Source organism: Thamnophis sirtalis, unplaced genomic scaffold (assembly GCF_051295495.1).
Source record: "Thamnophis sirtalis isolate CommonGarterSnake01/CBP01778 unplaced genomic scaffold, rThaSir2_p1.2 scaffold_9, whole genome shotgun sequence".
NCBI lineage: Eukaryota > Metazoa > Chordata > Lepidosauria > Squamata > Natricidae > Thamnophis > Thamnophis sirtalis.
Window position 1 is genome coordinate 58,596,894 of NW_028261389.1, and position 18,267 is coordinate 58,615,160.

General features: G+C 40.9%; 1 protein-coding gene across 4 annotated transcripts in view; it reads right to left on the bottom strand.

The window, feature by feature from the left end:
• Positions 1-718: 718 nt before the first annotated feature.
• Positions 719-18,267, bottom strand: part of TSPAN12 (tetraspanin 12) — a 71,454-nt gene continuing 53,905 nt past the window's right edge. For all 4 annotated transcript variants that reach the window (XM_087723648.1, XM_087723651.1, XM_087723649.1 and 1 more), the window contains 3 exons: positions 13,179-13,286; positions 9,391-9,534; positions 719-2,257 (listed from right to left, as the gene is read on the bottom strand). In XM_087723648.1, the coding sequence (XP_087579774.1) occupies positions 1,952-2,257; positions 9,391-9,534; positions 13,179-13,286 (558 nt within the window). In that variant the 3' untranslated portion in view covers positions 719-1,951. The remainder of the gene's footprint in view (positions 2,258-9,390; positions 9,535-13,178; positions 13,287-18,267) is intronic.

Below are 18,267 nucleotides of genomic sequence, written 5' to 3' on the forward strand. Positions count from 1 at the left end.
TTAAAGTTGAAACTGTCATTTACAATCCTAATTTGTAGACTGTATTTAAAATTCAGCTTCTTTCTTGGAGACTGTGAAAAACTCAACAAACTATGAGATTCTCTTTTAAGTCAGACAAAGAAGGGTAAGATGAAGATACAAATATAGCTCTTGTCTGGTTATACTGTAACAAATCATGGTTTCTCTAAGCAGCATTTTGTCTAACCTGATTAGAAAACTGAAATAGTAAAAAAGAGAATCCATGCAAATTATATACTGCTAGGCATCTACTAGTCTCACCCCACCATCAAATATGCAAATTCTGATGAAAATATGTGGCTGGTGATCCATAGAAAAATTCCTGCAAAAGAGATACTTCCGTGGTATTCAAATGAGCCAAATCATACATGAATATACAGTATATTTCCACAACGTTAAGTACAAAGTCTAAGCAAAGTTAAGTAAGCCTTATTCTCATTGACTTCAGAAGTTAACTCATCTTCCAAATTTCTTACTGAAAAATAAGTAGGGTAGGGGAAAAGTTGGAATACTTTTACAATACTTTTTCTTTGGCGGCAATATAGATAGCCTTTTTAACTGAAGTTTCAGCAAATAAACATATGAATAGAATTATCTCAAGGTGAACATTCTCTCTCTCTTTCTCTCTCTCTCTCTTTCTCTCTCTCTCTCTCTCACACACACACACACACACACACACACACACACACACACACCTGTCACATAAAACAAATACACTGAAGTATTAATACATATTTTTTCTTCAGTCACATAATTTAATTTGAAAATTAATAAGTCATTAAAAATTAAAGGATTTACCTATTTCCTTAAACTAAACAAAATGATGCTAAAATAAGATTATCATCTTTACAAAAATCCAAATTTCCATATCAATAGCAATTCTATTTCACATACACACACTTTATTATATACATATCTATCCCTGATCTTTTAGTGGCAATTACCACCATTATTTAGTAATAACAGTTGCCATGGATTCTCCTTAAGCTGTTCTTGGGGCCTTTATTGTGGGACAAATCAACTATTTGCTTGCAAGATATGAGACTAAGATATAAAAAAAACCATTGATGTTGGTGTTGTAATGCACAAACAAGAGGGACAATCCAAGGTTTATACACAGGTGTTGGGAAGTGATATACTGCTAAGCAACTGGATTTCATGCCTGGATTTCATTGATAGCTACATTCCAAAGGCAAATCATCCATCTGCAGGGGGTTGGACTAGAAGACCTCCAAGGTCCCTTCCAACTCTGCTATTGTATTGTATTGCTGTATCAAAGGGCATTCATATCTGTACATCCATGACCACAGTGCTACTGTGAATTATTTTTCCATGTGTGGATTAAACTGATAAGATTTTTGTATTTTCAGAGGGTTTTTTTTAAGATTCTGAAAGGTCCAAGTTCAGAGTTTTCTCAGCTGTGATTAACAACTGCAAGGCAGCAGATCTGAATGCAACATGTTCAATAATTGTGGCTTGCCAGTTTCCGTTCCTTGAAAATGAAATGGAAAAAATCACTTAAATTAGATGTAACTGTTGAACACTGATTGTCTACGGCGATCTATCATCTGCGGAGCTTTCAGTACTGAACACTTCCATCCTCATTCTAACAGAATTGTTGAAGTGAAAACTTTAAATAGGTGAGATCCCTAAAATTATTCCTGCCTGTTTTTTTTCCACTCAATATTATGAGACTAGTGATCTACTTTCCACATGGTGCATACAATCTCGTGAAAAATGAAGAATCGTCCTTATTCTGTAAACCAATTGTTTTTAGCATTACAACTCTAACAGGTTTCATGAGAAAAGAAAAACAATTGTCCTTAAGAGAATCTTCGCTCCGTGCCCTCTTTGCCACAATAACTTAAAATAGTCCAGGGTCCAAAATAATGGCTATATTCAAATTGTAGAAATCACGGACTAGCAGATTGCACTATAGTTCCTCCATTTCAAAGTGTGTGTTAAAGCTGTTTGCCATTGTGGTATGCTCAAGGATCCTTGTCAGGCTGGGTTTTAATAACTCCACAGAATGACATGACAGGTGTTGACTGGCATCCTTCCTCAAAGACAGCATTTGGTCTGTGCGTGGATCCTGGCGGTCATAATACAGAGCCCACACCAAAGTAATTGTAAGGATCATAGCCAAAATTTGGGTAACCCCTATGGAGATTCCTAGAAATCGAAGCACCTGCAACTGCTTAGTTCCTCTCAGGAATGTGTACATCTTTTTGTCACAACCCTGTGGAGCAAAAAGAAAGAAAGAAAATTCAGCATATCTATACTGTGTCCAGAGATGCTTGAAATCATAAGTTCTGAGTACCTCAAATGGGTTCCACCACAAAACCGCGGTCGACTAAAGCGCGCTCGATGAAACCGCGTACCTGACGTCATCACAGCACGGCGAAAAAAGCACGCTGTGAGCAGTAAAGCTAAAATTAACGCGTAAACCTAAACCTAAACCCCCCAAACCTAACCCTAAACCTAACCCTTAATCTAACCCTAAACCTAACCCTTAACCTAACGCTAAACCTAGCGCTAACCCTTAACCTAACCCTAAACCTAACCCTAACGCTTAACGTAACCCTAAACCTAACCCTAACCCTTAACCTAACCCTAACCCTAAACCTAACCCTTACCCTTACGTGAATCGGCTTGCTTTAAAAGCGCTTTTTAAAGCGCCCTTTTTTCTCTGCGGTCCTTGTTGTCGCGCTGCTGATGACGTCAGCGACGCGCTTTAATCGGGCGCGCTTTAGTGGACCGCGGTTTTGTTGTGCCACGCCTCAAATGGGGCAGCTACTCTCAAATTCTGACCAGCTGACTCAGAGCATTGCCATAACTTAGTCTACACAAAGAACAATTTTATCAAATTCAGATATCTACTTTATATTTATTAAAAACCTTTTCCTGAATATTACACATGAGCCTGTCTAGGAAGGGAAACCTTGTGAGTTCAAATGGTGTTCCACTGAATTAAACTAAAAAGGGGAAAAAAAGTATTACAAATGACTGACTGGCTTTAACAAATTTTATTTCTAGGACTAGGGCCAAAGTTATTGGAATGATAGATTGTGGGCACATATTGCATTTTACAATGACTGGTAAAAATGCCCAGGTAGTCCTTGTTTACTGACTGCCTCAGTCAGCAACAATTTGCAGTTAAATGGAAATGAAAAAGTAACTTTGCAACTAATGATGCATTTTTGTCCTTCAGAGTGTCCGTCTCTCTCTTTCTCTCACTTGCTCATCCTTACAATCAGTTATTACATATTGTCCTGTGTCTGACCTGGATTCTTTCCCCTTCCCCCTTGCACTGTGGAGAGATTACCTAAACAAGCTATCTCTTCTGAGCTGATACGCATCCTTAAAAAATCCTAACTACAATTTAACAAGCTCAACCCTCTGACCTTAATTAGAACTCTCTAGCCAGCTTGTACTGTTGCCTGTAATAAACCAGACCATAATCAGTTTCACGCTACAGGCTTCCTTTTTCCTAACTGGCAGCTGCAAACTGGCTAGGCAAACAGCTGATGCTAGTGCATTCCTTTCCGTGTGTATTCCCTATTGTGTGTCTGCTTAGTCTCTTTCTCTCCAATGAGACATCACTTCTCTTCTGGCTAATTTTCCCAGCCCAAGGGTGAGCATTCCAAAGAGTAGGGGAGGGGGGGAAGAGTACTGTAAGATTAGCTCTTTTACTCAGCTTCCTTACCCTCAGCTTCGGATTCCAGATCCTATCTTCCTCAAAAATTGGTTCACCTCGCTGTTTGGAGTGATATTGGTTTGTTTACCATATTTATATATCTGTTCATCTAACTAAAAGCAACTCTGGGCAGCATACAACAAACAAAACTACAGGCACTGAAAAATAATCATTATAAAAATATTTTAAAAATCATTATTAAGAAGAAAAAATGTAAAATATTTAAACGATCTTTGAAAAAATGTAAAATATTTAAACGATCTTTGAAAAAATGTAAAATACTTAAATGATCTTTTGAGGAGCTGTAAGGCAAAGGATGAGGGTTTCAGGCTGAGCACCAAAGAATTGAGGTCTTTAAACTGCGATGCTGGAGAAGACTCCTGCGAGTCCCTTGGACTGCAAGGTGATCAAACTGGTCAGTCCTATAGGAGATCAACCCTTTAGAAGGCCAGATCCTGAAGATGAAACTCAAATACTTTGGCCACCTAATGAGAAGGAAGGACTCAGAGGAGAAGAGCCTAATGATGGGAAAGATTGAGGGTAAAAGAAGAACGGGACGAGAGAGAATGAGGTGGCTGGATGGAGTCACCAAAGCAGTAGGCATGAGCTTAAATGGACTCCAGAGGACAGTAGAGGACAGGAAGGCCTGGAGGAACATTGTCCATGGAGTCATGATAGTTCAGACATAAGGAATAAGGAAATATAAAATTAAAGCAAAGGAGGTTTTTAGTTGCCCCAGAATCTGTGCCAATTTTAATAAATGTAAAGCAATAGCGAGTTGTAGTGAGACACTTATGAGAAAAGGAATATGTATGAAAAGAAGTTCTAAAAAAAGCAGGTACTGAACAATCGCAAGCAATCTCAGTGACGATCCAGGAGTGAAGCTGCCAATGTGGCTGCACAAAAGATTTTGTGGAGATATGAAACAAGAAAGACACATCATAGAAGGAAGGACAGACCCCAAGGAAGAATACATACAGGCAGCCCAGATCTGTAGATTGTATGAATGCTGTAACAATTAAGGGTCTATGGCTTTAGGGCAACATGGTCATTCTAATATTTGTGAGGAAATGTTGCTCCATTTTCCACTTCAATTCCAAGGGCTTTTCTGGAAAATCTATATTCAGTTTGGGATTCTGGAATGTAAAAGGACTTTCCATTTCTATGCTAATACAGGTACTGCTCACTTAAGGACAGTAATTGAGACCAGCAACTGTGTTACTAAACAGTGCTGTTGTAAAATGTGATGTAATGTGATGTCAACTTACGACAGCAATCTAGCAATTCCAGTTGCGTTTCTTAAGTGAATCCTATGCATTTGATAAGCATGACATCATCATCATTTGCAACTTCCCTATTGACTTGTTTGTTGGAAGCTGGCAAGATTGCAAATGGTGATCAAGTGATTGCCAGATACTGTGACTGTCATAATTTTGAGCCAGGTGCCCGGCTCACAAATCACAATTGTGTAACTCTGGGGATGTTGTGATGGCTTCAACAGTGAGAATCGGTGATAAGTCTCCTTGTTGTTATAACTTCAGTCATTCAACAAGCAGTCGTTAACTAAGGACTATATCTATATCATTTTCCAACTGACTTTCTCTAGATCTACCCACAGAGATGAGAAAATCTTCTCAATTTTTACGTCTTGTCCAAGAAACATTCTGTTCACTTAGATTTGCCTTTGCCTTGCTATTATGGCCTATCAGCTGCCGGCCCCTCCAGCAGCCAACTCAGAGGAGGAGGAAGAGGTGTGGGAGTCAGGGTCAGCATCAGGGCAACATGTGAGCTCCGAAGGGGAAGAGGGAATGGAGCTGTCAGAGAGAGAGACAGAGGTGGAACCTGGGCTCTCCGTCAGCCCTCAGAAAGAGAGTCAATAGCCCCCAGGTCTGGAGGTGGTTGATGAAGAAGAGGGGGAATAGCTGGGTCCAGTGCCTGACGTGCAGCTGCGCAGAAGGCAGAGAAGAGGAGAGCAGTGGAAAGCCGTGGGCCAATCCTGGGGAAGGAAGAGCCACTGCTGCTATCAAGGCCCCACCCTAACTCTGGGGATAAAAGGCAGGGGGAGGAGATGAATAGGTATGGCAGATAATTATTCATCTTCCAGATGGATGGATTTGTTAGTCTGTGAATAAATTTTTTGCCGGGACTGTCAGCATTCCTAATAAAGGAATCTTTGCAGTTCTCGTCCATGTTTGGCGAGCTCGGTCAGAACACTTGCACATGCTCTTATGACCTTTCAATATTAGAGAAAATAATTCTGGATTTTTGAAAGTAACTTTTTATTAAATTTCAGCAACATTCTGCTATCCTGGAAATGGGACTGGATATAACTCTTAAATAAAAATAGATGTAAGTAATCAGATATGTTAGCAGAAGGCTGCTTTGGGGTAATTTTAGTAAACATTGTATGCATTTTAAATGTTCAAGTCATTTGCAATATTTTTTTTTACTTTGATTAAATCTCAGTTTAACTCTTCACCACAAACCTTTTAAAGCATTCACATTTATTTTCAACTAAGGCCAACAATATTGATCAGCAAGTTTTCTACAGATTTCTAAAAGTAGACTAAATTTCAAGTGCTGGTCCAGATATTTAATAAAAACTTGAAACGTTTAGAACAGTTTATCTTAAAGGCAGAAAAGGAACAAAAAGAAAACTGCATGGAAGTGAATTAAAAGGTTCCAGATTTCTAATGGTGGAAATCAAAAGTGACTACATCTCTCACATTTTTTCCTCCCTTTGGGTTTTTAGAAATCCTCGGAGCTTGTGGCAAGTGAGAATAAAATCACTTATTGTGTCTCCTATAACAGCTGTCAAATTATAAGGTTTTCATTCATCTTCAACCTCAGACAAAATCCTGTAGTTCAGTTCTTTAGATGATTGAAATATGAAGAAAGAGCATAAAATGAGCAGAAGTTTAATTTGTTGAAGCAATTAGTCAACATCTTTAGTTCATAATCTTATCATAATGTATACAGGTAATCCTCGATTTATAACATTTTGTTTAATGACTATTCAAAGTGGCATTGAAAAAAGTGACTTATAACACCTATGACAATTGCAGCATCTCTATGGTTACCTGATCAAAATTCAGATGCTAGACAACTGGCCTCATATTTATGATAGTTGCAGTGTCCCAGGGTCATTTTGCAAACTTCTGACAAGCAAATTCAATGTGGAAGCCTAATTCAATTAACAACTGTATTACTAACATAACAATTGTCTTTTCTTTTATGTACACTGAGAGCATAGGGACCAAAGATAAATTCCTTATATGTCCAACCATTTATTGGCCAATAAAGAATTCTATTCTATTCTATTCTGTTCTGTTCTAGTCTAATAACTGTGACAAGAAAGGTCATAAAATGGAGACATTTTGGGCTCAGTTGTGATCATAAGTTGAGAACTACTTGTAACTGTAATGCTAGCCATTTTTTAAAGGTTTCTGAAAGAGAATGACCAAAGAGATGGGTAGGAAGAAAAGTTAGGCCATTTGGTTTCCAAACTTTCCTTTCATTAAGGTATTGCATTGAAATTTAAATATATCTTAATGTTTTAAATTCCTTGATAAAGAATTTTTATTTTTGGCTGGCTTAACAGTGACACCAATAAAAACATTCAATAATTTCCTGCTGGAAGAGGGGAATGAAAAAAATATATAGAGAGTCATGCCAAATTTGTCTTTGGAAGACGGATTTCTATTTCAGAAGAAAACCAGCTCTGTATGATTTGCCCATGAAGCATCTGATTTGAATGTTCAAATTCACCAAGAGTAAGGCTATTGATGGCTGTGGGCCATGGTGGCAATATTATCTCCAAGTTCATAAAGAGTTTGCATCTAAATATTGCTACATAAAAACATTCAATAATTTCCTGCTGGAAGAGGGGAATGAAAAAAATATATAGAGAGTCATGCCAAATTTGTCTTTGGAAGACGGATTTCTATTTCAGAAGAAAACCAGCTCTGTATGATTTGCCCATGAAGCATCTGATTTGAATGTTCAAATTCACCAAGAGTAAGGCTATTGATGGCTGTGGGCCATGGTGGCAATATTATCTCCAAGTTCATAAAGAGTTTGCATCTAAATATTGCTACATGGAAATAAGACTTGTGGTTTTTGGTCTTCCTGGATCAGAACAAAATCAAGAATTGTGTCATGGTTTAAGAGAAATTCCAGTAGAAAAAAAGAACTCACTTCCTTATAGAAGATGGCCCAGGATTGGACTTTTAATTGTTTGGCTCCTGAAGTTCACAAGAGGCATGTTAGAAACATACTTTGACATCACCAAAGTAAGAAGAAACCACTTTTATGGCCCTTTCTCTAGAAGGGGTTAAAGCGAAATTGACCCTTTTAAACCCTCCCAAACTCAATCGTTTTCCTACCTTTTCAGGGTGGGGGAGACAGCTGGTTCTGAATATCCCCAAAGGAGTGCTGTGGACTGCAAGTTCCCCACTTCTTATGGATGCTCATCCCTGTTTTATATACACACACATACACACACTACTACTGGTGGGTGGCTGCTGATTTAACAACTGGTTTGGTGAGCACGTGTTTTGTGTACATATATGCTTTGTGTGCGCAGTGCTGAAAATGGAGCATTTAAAGCTCAGCTGCTTCCCTTGCAAGTCAGCAACAGTAAATAAAACAGTTGGGGGGGGGGAATCAGCTGTGTCGTGGGATTGAGATGAGCTAGAAAGCAGGATATAAAGGACAGGATAGAGCAGGGATGGGTGGACAGGTCAACTGATAGTCGGAACTTTCTGTTCACCCAAACTGGTCGGAACTGATAGAATCCCACCCTGCTACTACTACTTCTAATACTAATACTAGTACTAAAAATTCTCATTAGCATGACCTTCAACTGTGTGAAACAGTGCATCACAGGGAGATAATTTTTAAACCAAGGTACCTCAAATGGCTCAATTTCCAGAATGCATTCAAAATCTAGGACCTGTGGGAATGAAATTTGGGGACGCTGTGGCTGTTTCAGTGCTACTGGTTGTTTCAGTGCTACTGTTGCTGTCATATGACATTCATTTTGGCGCAGTGAAGCAGTGGTTAGAGTGCAGCACTGCAGGCTATTTCTGCTGACTGCCTACAATTTTGCAGTTCAAATCCCACCAGGCTCCAGGTTGACTCAGCCTTCCATCCTTTCAAGGTGGGTAAAATGAGGACCCAAATTCCTGGGGGCAATAGGTTGACTCTGTAATCCGCTTAGCGAAGGCTGTAAAAAGCACTGTGAAGCGGCATATAAGTCTATTGCTATTTTAAACATTCTATGACAATTTCCCAATCAATCTCACAATCTCTTACTCCCTCCCCTCCCACCAGCAGCCACTTATCTGTGAAGGGAAAATTTGTGATACCCCCTGCCAGATTCCCACAAAGAAACTCAATGGGGAAGCTTCCAAGAAGTATGAAATCATTCCTACTCCCGCTGCTTTTATGCCCGCCCGTTCTGTTCCTTGGTTTAGCTAAAGAAATACTCTGAAATGATGACGCAATAGGATATGCATTGTCTAGTAAAAAATAAAGTCCAAATTCCGCTATCAATGTCCGCATGCAGCTGAAGACTTTAGAATGATGTTCGTATACTGTCGGTAGAAAGCAGCTGTAGCAAATAAAATACCCAGTTCCCAGATTTAGAAGCAGGTTTTTGTTTAAAATATTACCTCCTGGTAAAGGTCACTAAGATCTTCATGGTGTGCCTGTTTAGAACATCCTGGGAATTCCCTCACACAGCAGGAATCAGGAGGCCAATCCATCTCTGTCATTTCCAGCCAATCCGTGAAATACACCACTCCACAGCATTTAAACTGCAAAAGAAGCATTGTATGATGCATAAGGACCACAGAATGCAGTGAAGAATTCTGAGTTGCATTCAAGCTTGCAACTTCTCTAAAGGAAGCCTTGTTTTGAATATCAATACTCTAGAAGAAAACAAGGCCTCTTCAGAGCTATAACGAAAAACAGCTTGGAATCTTGCCCAGGCCAAACATCATCTTATCCTTCCATTTGACTGAACTACCTAAAGCACTTATGTGTCTGAAGATAGATGTTTTGTAAACTTCAAGAGAGCCTAAATTAAATTCTTCTCAAAATACAAATGTGAACATTATCGTCCAAACCTCAAGGTCTTTGTTCTCCTTTGTGACTCATCTTGGTAAGCAAAGCCACTGCTTTAAAATGGAAAATCAAAAACACAGGCATTCCTATTAGGAAATTAATGTATCCTCACTTTAAAATAAATGTTCCCCAAATAAAATTATGTGCCTTTAGTGAAATAAAAAGACAGGTACTCACTAAAGTAGAAAGCATGTAAGTTCCAAATACTTTCAAAAGCTAAACAGTAAATGGTCAGCTATAGTTAGCATAATGTTAAAATGGGAAATACACCAAATTAGTTTTATTTCTAAAACTGTAAGTCAGCTTTTCTAATTAAGCCTAAAAATTGCTTTGGGCCTGGAATGCATTTCATAAGTATGTCTGTTTCAAAAGTTAGATTTGCATATGTGGCAAGAGAATGTTAATGGAATATGGGCATAATTTACAGAAGTTTATAGGAGAAAAAAATCTATTAATAAACTCTGACTTCTGTGCCATTAAGACTGGATCAAAGTAATTCTGTTTTTCTGACAATTTAAATTTTTTCATTTTCTCAGAAAAAGTTTCTAATCCTCATGACAGGATCTAGATTTCTAAATGATATGTAACAACTGGCTGAAGGAGTAAAGATCCTACTCCTTTTCTAATGTAAAATAAATTAAAAATAATGAATAAAAAATAAAAAATGAGAGTGTAGTTTAGTCTAGTGGTTAAGGCATCAGGCTAGAAACCAGGCAACTGAGTTCTAATTCTGCCTTAGGCATGAAAGCCAGTTCTGTTCTCTCTAGGCGTAATCAAATTCACAGGATTGTTGTTATGGGGAAAACTGGAGAAGAAAGAAGTATGAGATATGTATACCATAAAAAAACAATAAAGGCAGGATAAATATAAATAAATTATAAAACAAATATTTATTTTGTTTTGAGACAGGTACTTTGAGAGCAGAAGCTGGGATGGGAAATCTATGGGAAACCAAAATTGCCCATTCCTGGGTTTCTGAATAATAACATTTTTATGGAATCTCAAAGGCACCTAAAACTGTGTTTGCTAGCACAGACTAAATCTCAGATTAAAATCCTTCAGACTGTACAACAAGCAAATTATATGAGAAATGCCAGCCTTCAAATTTCTTGTCCAGATGACTCTAAAAAAGGGTTAATCAAAAATTTTTATATGTAGAAGTTCAGAGAAAGATAGCTACATTTAATAAGGCCAGCATATTGAAATGGGAATGCTACTATAAACACACCTTTAAAATGGAAACATATATAAAAGTAGTCCTTGACTTATGAACATAATTAAGTCAGGAGTTATGGTATTAAGTCATTACAGTCATTTAGTGGATCACCTCATGATTGCACAGAATTTTGACCTTTTTTCCTGTGAATGAAGTGGTTGTTAACAATGGTGGGTTTCACATATTGTTACCACAGGTACGTGGGCACACGCACTCCTTTGACACATGCACCCGGCCTTCTGCGTATGCACTTTGCTCATGTGCATGCCTTCTATGCATGCGCCCGGTCTCAAAAAGATGCCTAAATAGGACGGCCTAGAGTGGGGCGGGTGGGCAGGCCGACCTACAATTTCCACTATCGGTTCGGGTGAACCAGTCCAAACCGGCTGAATACCACCTCTGGTCGATAAGCAAATGAGGAGGTCATTAAGCAAATCCATTTTATTTAAAGGGTATTTATTGCCAGAACCTGGAAGTAAATGCTAGGAACTTGTAAAAAGCATCAAAAATCACAGTCATGTATAATGGATTTGTTTAAGATTATTTTTTAGGTAGCTTGGAAAACATTGGTTACAGGGCAATTGGGAATTTGGATAAACACAAGGCATATCTTTGCATAGACCAGATGACTTGGAAGAAATCTTGTTCAGATTTCTATTCAGTACAGCGGTGGCATATACCTGTCTTCTGTACTTCTGGCCCTCGGTTAGTAATAGCATCTCTCTCTCCTATCAATTCTCATGTGTGTCCATGTAAGTGTTTTTGGCATGTCTGTAGTTAGCCTTTATTTCATTATAAAATGTATCTGCCAATTCAGTTCAATCTGCCAAATCAGTTCAACCCTTCAATTCAACAGGCAGCATACAGATATTAAAAGTTTTAAAAGTTTACGACATAGCAATAACAGGCTTAACAATAATCAGAATCATTTAGAGGATGCACCAACATTATGGTTACACCAGAGAGTTTCTCCAAAAAGATAATTTTAAACTAAGCCACTAAGGAATGATTATTTTTCTTAAAATTTTCTTTAAAATCACTGCACATTTTCTCCTGTGATTGGTGTAATAATAAGGGTCATAATCTTCTCATTTGCCCAATGAAACAGAAAAAAAGCTGTCTGTAATTAGCACCCATAACAGTTTCTCACCACAAGTGCTCTCTCTGTAACAATTTCAGCACTTAGAATCCCAACACTCATTAAGGTTGCAATTCTTAAAGCAGGACACCAGAGTGCAAAGAGAATAAGATCTTCCCCCATCCCCAGGAAAAAATAAACCAGGGTTTTTTCCAAGCCTCTTCCCCTCGCCCCACCAACCCCCTGCATCAAAAAAGACAAATCATAGCTCTGTTTTTTTCCTTAATAGATGCAGAGCTTTTGAAGAATGCAATTCGTTAGTTGCATTTGTTTTCCTATTTAGCTGTTTCTAAAACAAACTTACCAATTCACAGCCAAGAAATTTTTAAATGCAGAGATTTCAAGAAAATAGTTGACATTTAAACTGTGTCTGATCTGTGTAGAAGTATCTGGAATCAATGGCTTTTTTATGCATACTTCCATGTATTTTCTATATAATGATTCAGCCTGTCAATATTCTTCTGTGCCTTTGTTTCCATTAATGTACAAATTAGTACTGTCCATCATCAGTTACACGCTCATGCTCACATTTGCAAACTGGTAGGGAAGGTAAGTGAATCCCACCACTGCTCAGCTCATATGTAGAACAAAATCACAATTTTAAGCATGGATTGTTGAATGATCCATGACAGCCTGGTAAGTTGATTCATGCCACATACTGATTCTGGTTATAATTTTTGCCCAGCTTCAGACATACTCAAAATCAAGGCAAAATCAGTAACTGCCTTCTCCTGTTGTTTATCTTTAGCTTAACTATATGACAGTTTCCTATCCCTCACGTGGACAAGAGGTGGGAGATTATTCATTATATTGATTAATTTATTGGAATTGGTTATGCATTACTGTCCATCACATTTACAGCTGTAATAGGAGAAGAACATGAGAAGAAGAAAAAAATCACATCGATCTCATTTAATTTGACAACATAAAAATGCAGTTTATAATTCACAGACATGATTATTGACTGCTTGATCACTGACCTCCCTCTGGAAGAAATTCCAAGCGTGGGTCAGCCAATGATAACGCGGTAAGCCATAATTGATCATTCTGGCTTTTAAAGTTACCATATCTGACCACTGTACAGGGACCTGAGGGGGAGAAAAAAATTAAAAGAATGATCAACTGCCACAACAGGAAACTGTAAACATAACACATTAGCAACTGAAGAAATTGCTTGTTAACTATACTTCTGAAGCAATTTTCTAAGTGGAGTATCTGCAAAGAGAACATTTTTTCTCCTCAGACCATGAGCTATGAAATTAATGGAAATATGTTTACATATGAATTATAATACATTCATCTTGTGATGTTCAAACTGTATTCATATGCAATCCTAATACCCTTTTCAAGGCTATCTTTGTGAGAGAACTTTACAACATCATGCGTTCAGTTTTTCTGTAATAAAACGTCAAGTCTTACGCATTCCTGTTCCAATATGTTAACATTATTGATTACAGCACCAAATATATAGCAGATTCATTTATCTTCTAAGGGAAGTAGACCCTTCAATAAACAAAACCCTCAAACACCCAGCTATTGTTTTTTATAGACAAAGCAAGAGTTGATCAACCAATAAAATAATCTATTGGCTTTGATGTTATGAAATACATCAATATGTTGATGTATAGTTCATTGTCTATTCCATTTATTGCTTTTTAAAAAGTAAATTATACATTTTGAAACATTAATACTTCAAAAACATTCCTTTTCACATTTCCAAGTTGTGCTAACTAGGTACCAATACAGTATTTTTCCCCCAACTTCAATTAAAAAAGGACCAGTTTTAGATATACTGTACATCCAGGTGTTTTATTAACTGTTAAGTAGACATGAGCCAGCAGTGTGATTAAGCTGTTAAAAAGGCAAATGCTGTTTGGGTTTTCTTAACAGAGGATACAGAATCTAGATTATGGGGTATTATTAACCCATTTTATTCTTCTGGTTCGCCTGGTTTGGGTGAAACAGTAGTGGCAGAGGGGAGGGGGGCTCGGCTCACCGGCCCAGATGTCATAACGGGTGCTCTTTGCATGCGCAGGTTTTGCGCATGTGCAGAAGCGCTGTGCACGCATGAAGCAAGCACGCACACGCTCCCGATTCCAAACCGGGAGCAAAGTGGAGCATTTCATGTCTGCACTTTACCCTATCGCTTGCAATATTGTGTTTATGTTAGGCATCATAATTCAAAAAGGACGAGAACAAATTGGAAGTCTAGAGGAAGACAATGAAGATGTGGAGGAATCTGGAAACCAATTCCTTAGCTGAAAAAACATGGGTGCAGAAGAAATAAATGAGACAACATACAAAAGAAGTGTTTAAATAACTGAAGAACTGTTGCATGGAAGAAGTGGAGTTATTCTACATTGCCCATGGCAGACCCAATGCCATAACATTGAGTACCATGTTAAATGGCAACCTTGGAGAAAACTGGAAACTATCTTTCAATATTATCTGCTAGGTCACCTAAGGATATTATGATGCAACTACAGAGGTACCTTGGTACTCAACTGCTTCAAAACGCCTTTGGTTCTCAATGCATTTTGACATGAAAATGTTGTCCCAATACTCAGCCTTTGCTTAGTACTTAACATGCTGCTATAAGAAGAGAGGGACAGCTGTGGGGAACGGAGAGGAAGTCACCCATGCTGGGAACATCACTGCAAAAGGGGTGGGGATGGCCCCAGAGAACAGACAGGAAGTTGGCCATGCTGGGAAGGTCACTGATATAGGAGAAGGGACAGAAAGAAAGTTACATGGGTTACATGTAATCTTGGAAACCTTCCCATTTACATACATACACTTGGAAAAAGAGGAGCTTAAACTAATATAACTCTCTAAGCAACACAACTAAAATTTCAGTTTTAAGTTTAAATGAAGATCTCAGGGAATGTCTGGTCATCTATATAACACCTTTGTAACTACCAGCTGGCATCTCAGGTAAAAATGCTGCTGTTCAGTAACATCAATGTTCACACTTAGAGCTTGGTCATTGTTGATTTTGGCTGTAATGAAAGTGATTGCATCCTCATCCTTCAAATCCAGATAATTTCCACACATCCAACATATATGTGTGTGTGTGTGTGTGTGTGTGTATGTGTGTATATGTGTGTATGTGTGTAGGTGTGTAGGTGTATGTATATGTGTATATATGTGTATATATGTGTTTATATGTGTTTATATATATGTATAGGCTGGGGAGGCAAGGCAGCTTGTAGGGCAGCCTGCCGACGAAATGCTGGAAAAATCACGAGCAACATCTCCAACATCTCTAAAATATAATACAAATAACTTACCCGGAAAGCCTAAGACCCAGGGAGCCAAAAATAGATCAGCTGGCGCTAGGGACTACCTCTGGAGTAGAACTGTGGATTGGAAATGGCGGTGGCGCTCTGTGGGGGCTCCGTCGCTTGTTCCATTTTCTAGCTATGCTGGCTTGCGATGGGAGCGACCCACGACTGTGCACCCATCCCCAGGACTATCTTTGGGCCGTCAGGACGCTGCAGCCTCGGATTACGGAGGCTTGGGCGACTCTGGCGGATTCCGGGCTGCATCTTTTGTACCAGCTGTTTGGCGGCGAGGGGGAGAATATCAACGTGGTGGCAGTGGCATTGTACTTTGGCGTCCTTATCGCCTCCCCACCCCTGCCCCCTGTTTGCTTACAGGAGGACTGTGGAACTGGGGAGACCACCCCTGGAAGCCTGAACTCGCACCTTAAATTAACGAACTTGCGCATTTTATAATTTCTTTCCTTTTCTTTTATCTTTTTCTTCCTCCTTTGCATGGGTTATGTATGAGATACGTATGAGATGATTGAATGGCCCACTTTTTATGATCATACTGTTGTAAATTTTGTGTTTTTTAACTTTTACGTGGGGACTGTTTGGGGGAGTGTTTGAGTATGTATGATTCGGAGGACCTGCCGGGAGTTGCGGGGGCCATGGGGGTGGCTGAGGGGACCAGAGACACGGGAGAGGGTCGGGGTATTGCGGTCGTAACAGGGAGGGGCAGATACGGCGGGGACTTTAGGGCAGGCCATTACCGGGGAAGGAGGGTTCGCTACATCACAGAGATCCCTCCTTCCGGCCCTAGGAGCCCCACTCCAAGACCAGATGGCGCAAGTAATCAGGACCCTGGTCTCAGGCTGTTGTCGCTAAATGCCAGGTCTGTTGTACATAAAGCACCTCTCGTCCGGGACTTAATTTTAGACGAGAGGGCAGACCTGGCATGTATTACTGAGACCTGGCTGGGCCCAGAGGGAGGAGTCCCCCTTGTAGAACTGTGCCCAGAAGGATTTCAGGTGCTGCATCAGCCGAGAGCCCAGGGAAGGGGTGGAGGTGTGGCCGTTGTTATCCGGGAGTCGTTAGTTCCTCGTAGGGTCCCTGCTCCGGAGATTGTCGGGTGTGAGTCTTTGCTGTTAAAGTTGGACCTCAAGGGTCAAGTGGGTTTGCTGCTAACGTACCTGCCTCCCAACAGCGTTGCAGCAGCCCTCCCCTCGCTCCTCGAGTCAGTAGCCGAGCTGGCGATTGAGTTCCCTAGGTTGATGGTCCTGGGGGACTTTAATTTGCCGTCGCTCGGTGAAAACTCTGATGGGGCGCAGGAGTTCATGGCTTCCATGACAGCCATGGGCTTGACTCAAGTAATCCGAGGCCCAACCCATTCAGCGGGACACATGCTTGACCTCGTATTTCTCTCGGAGCAGTGGATGTGTGATCTTGGTCTGAGGGGGAGTGACATCATACCCCTGTCGTGGTCAGACCATTGCCTACTGAGGCTCGACTTCCGGAGGCCAAACCCCCACTGTAGGGAGGAGGAACCGACCAGGTGGTTCCGCCCCAGGCGTCTTATGGAGCCAGTAAGGTTCCAGACAGAGCTTGGGGTTATTCCTGATACTTTCGCCCACAGTCCGGTAGAGACTCTGGCTGCTGCGTGGCATTCGGCAGCGTCAGAGGCCCTCGACCGGATTGCGCCACTGCGGCCCCTCCGAGGCGGCGGATCCCGGAGACCTCCTTGGTTCACCGAGGAGCTCCGGGAGATGAAGCGCCGGAGGAGATGCCTAGAGCACCGCTGGAGGTCCGATAAGTCCGCAGCGAACCGAGCAATGGTAACCACCTGCACCAGGGAATATACTAGGGCACTTAGGGCAGCCAAAAGATCACACATAGCCTCCCTGGTCGCATCCGCTGAGTCCCGCCCCGCCGCCCTGTTTAGGATAACCCGCTCCCTATTGAACAAAAGGGAGGCGGGGGAACCCTTGCAGGGCAGAGCTGAAGAATATGCCCAATTCTTAGCGGACAAAATTGCTCGGTTTCGGACGGACTTGGACTCCACACCCGCAGTTCCAGCCGAGACTCAGGGGGATCAAGTTCAACAGCTCTGGGTTGAGTTTCAGGAGGTTACCCCCGGGGATGTGGACAAGGCCATGAGAGCTGTGAGTTCCTCCACCTGTGCTCTGGATCCGTGTCCCTCATGGCTGGTTTCTAACTGCAGTGAGGTGACACGAGGCTGGATCCAGGCGGTTGTAACCGCCTCTCTTCGGGAGGGGAACTTCCCCGCCGCACTAAAAGCGGCGGTGGTGAGACCCCTTCTGAAGAAGCCATCCCTAGATCCAGCTGTCCTTAACAACTACCGCCCGGTCTCCAACCTCCCCTTTCTGGGGAAGGTTGTTGAGAAGGTGGTGGCCTTCCAGCTCCAACGGTCCTTGGAGGAAGCAGACTACCTAGACCCCTTCCAGTCAGGCTTCAGACCCGGTTACAGCACTGAAACCGCCTTGGTCGCATTGATGGATGATCTTTGGAGAGCCAGAGATGAAGGACATCCCTCCATCCTGGTCCTCCTTGACCTCTCAGCGGCTTTCGATACCATCGACCATGGTATCCTTCTGCGAAGACTGCGGGAGGTGGGAGTGGGAGGCACCGTGTTACGGTGGTTCTCCTCCTACCTCTCGGACAGGTCGCAGTCGGTGTTAGTGGGAGGGCAGAGATCGTCCCCAAGGCCCCTGAAATATGGGGTGCCGCAGGGTTCGGTCTTATCCCCCCTACTATTTAACATTTACATGAAACCGCTGGGAGAGAT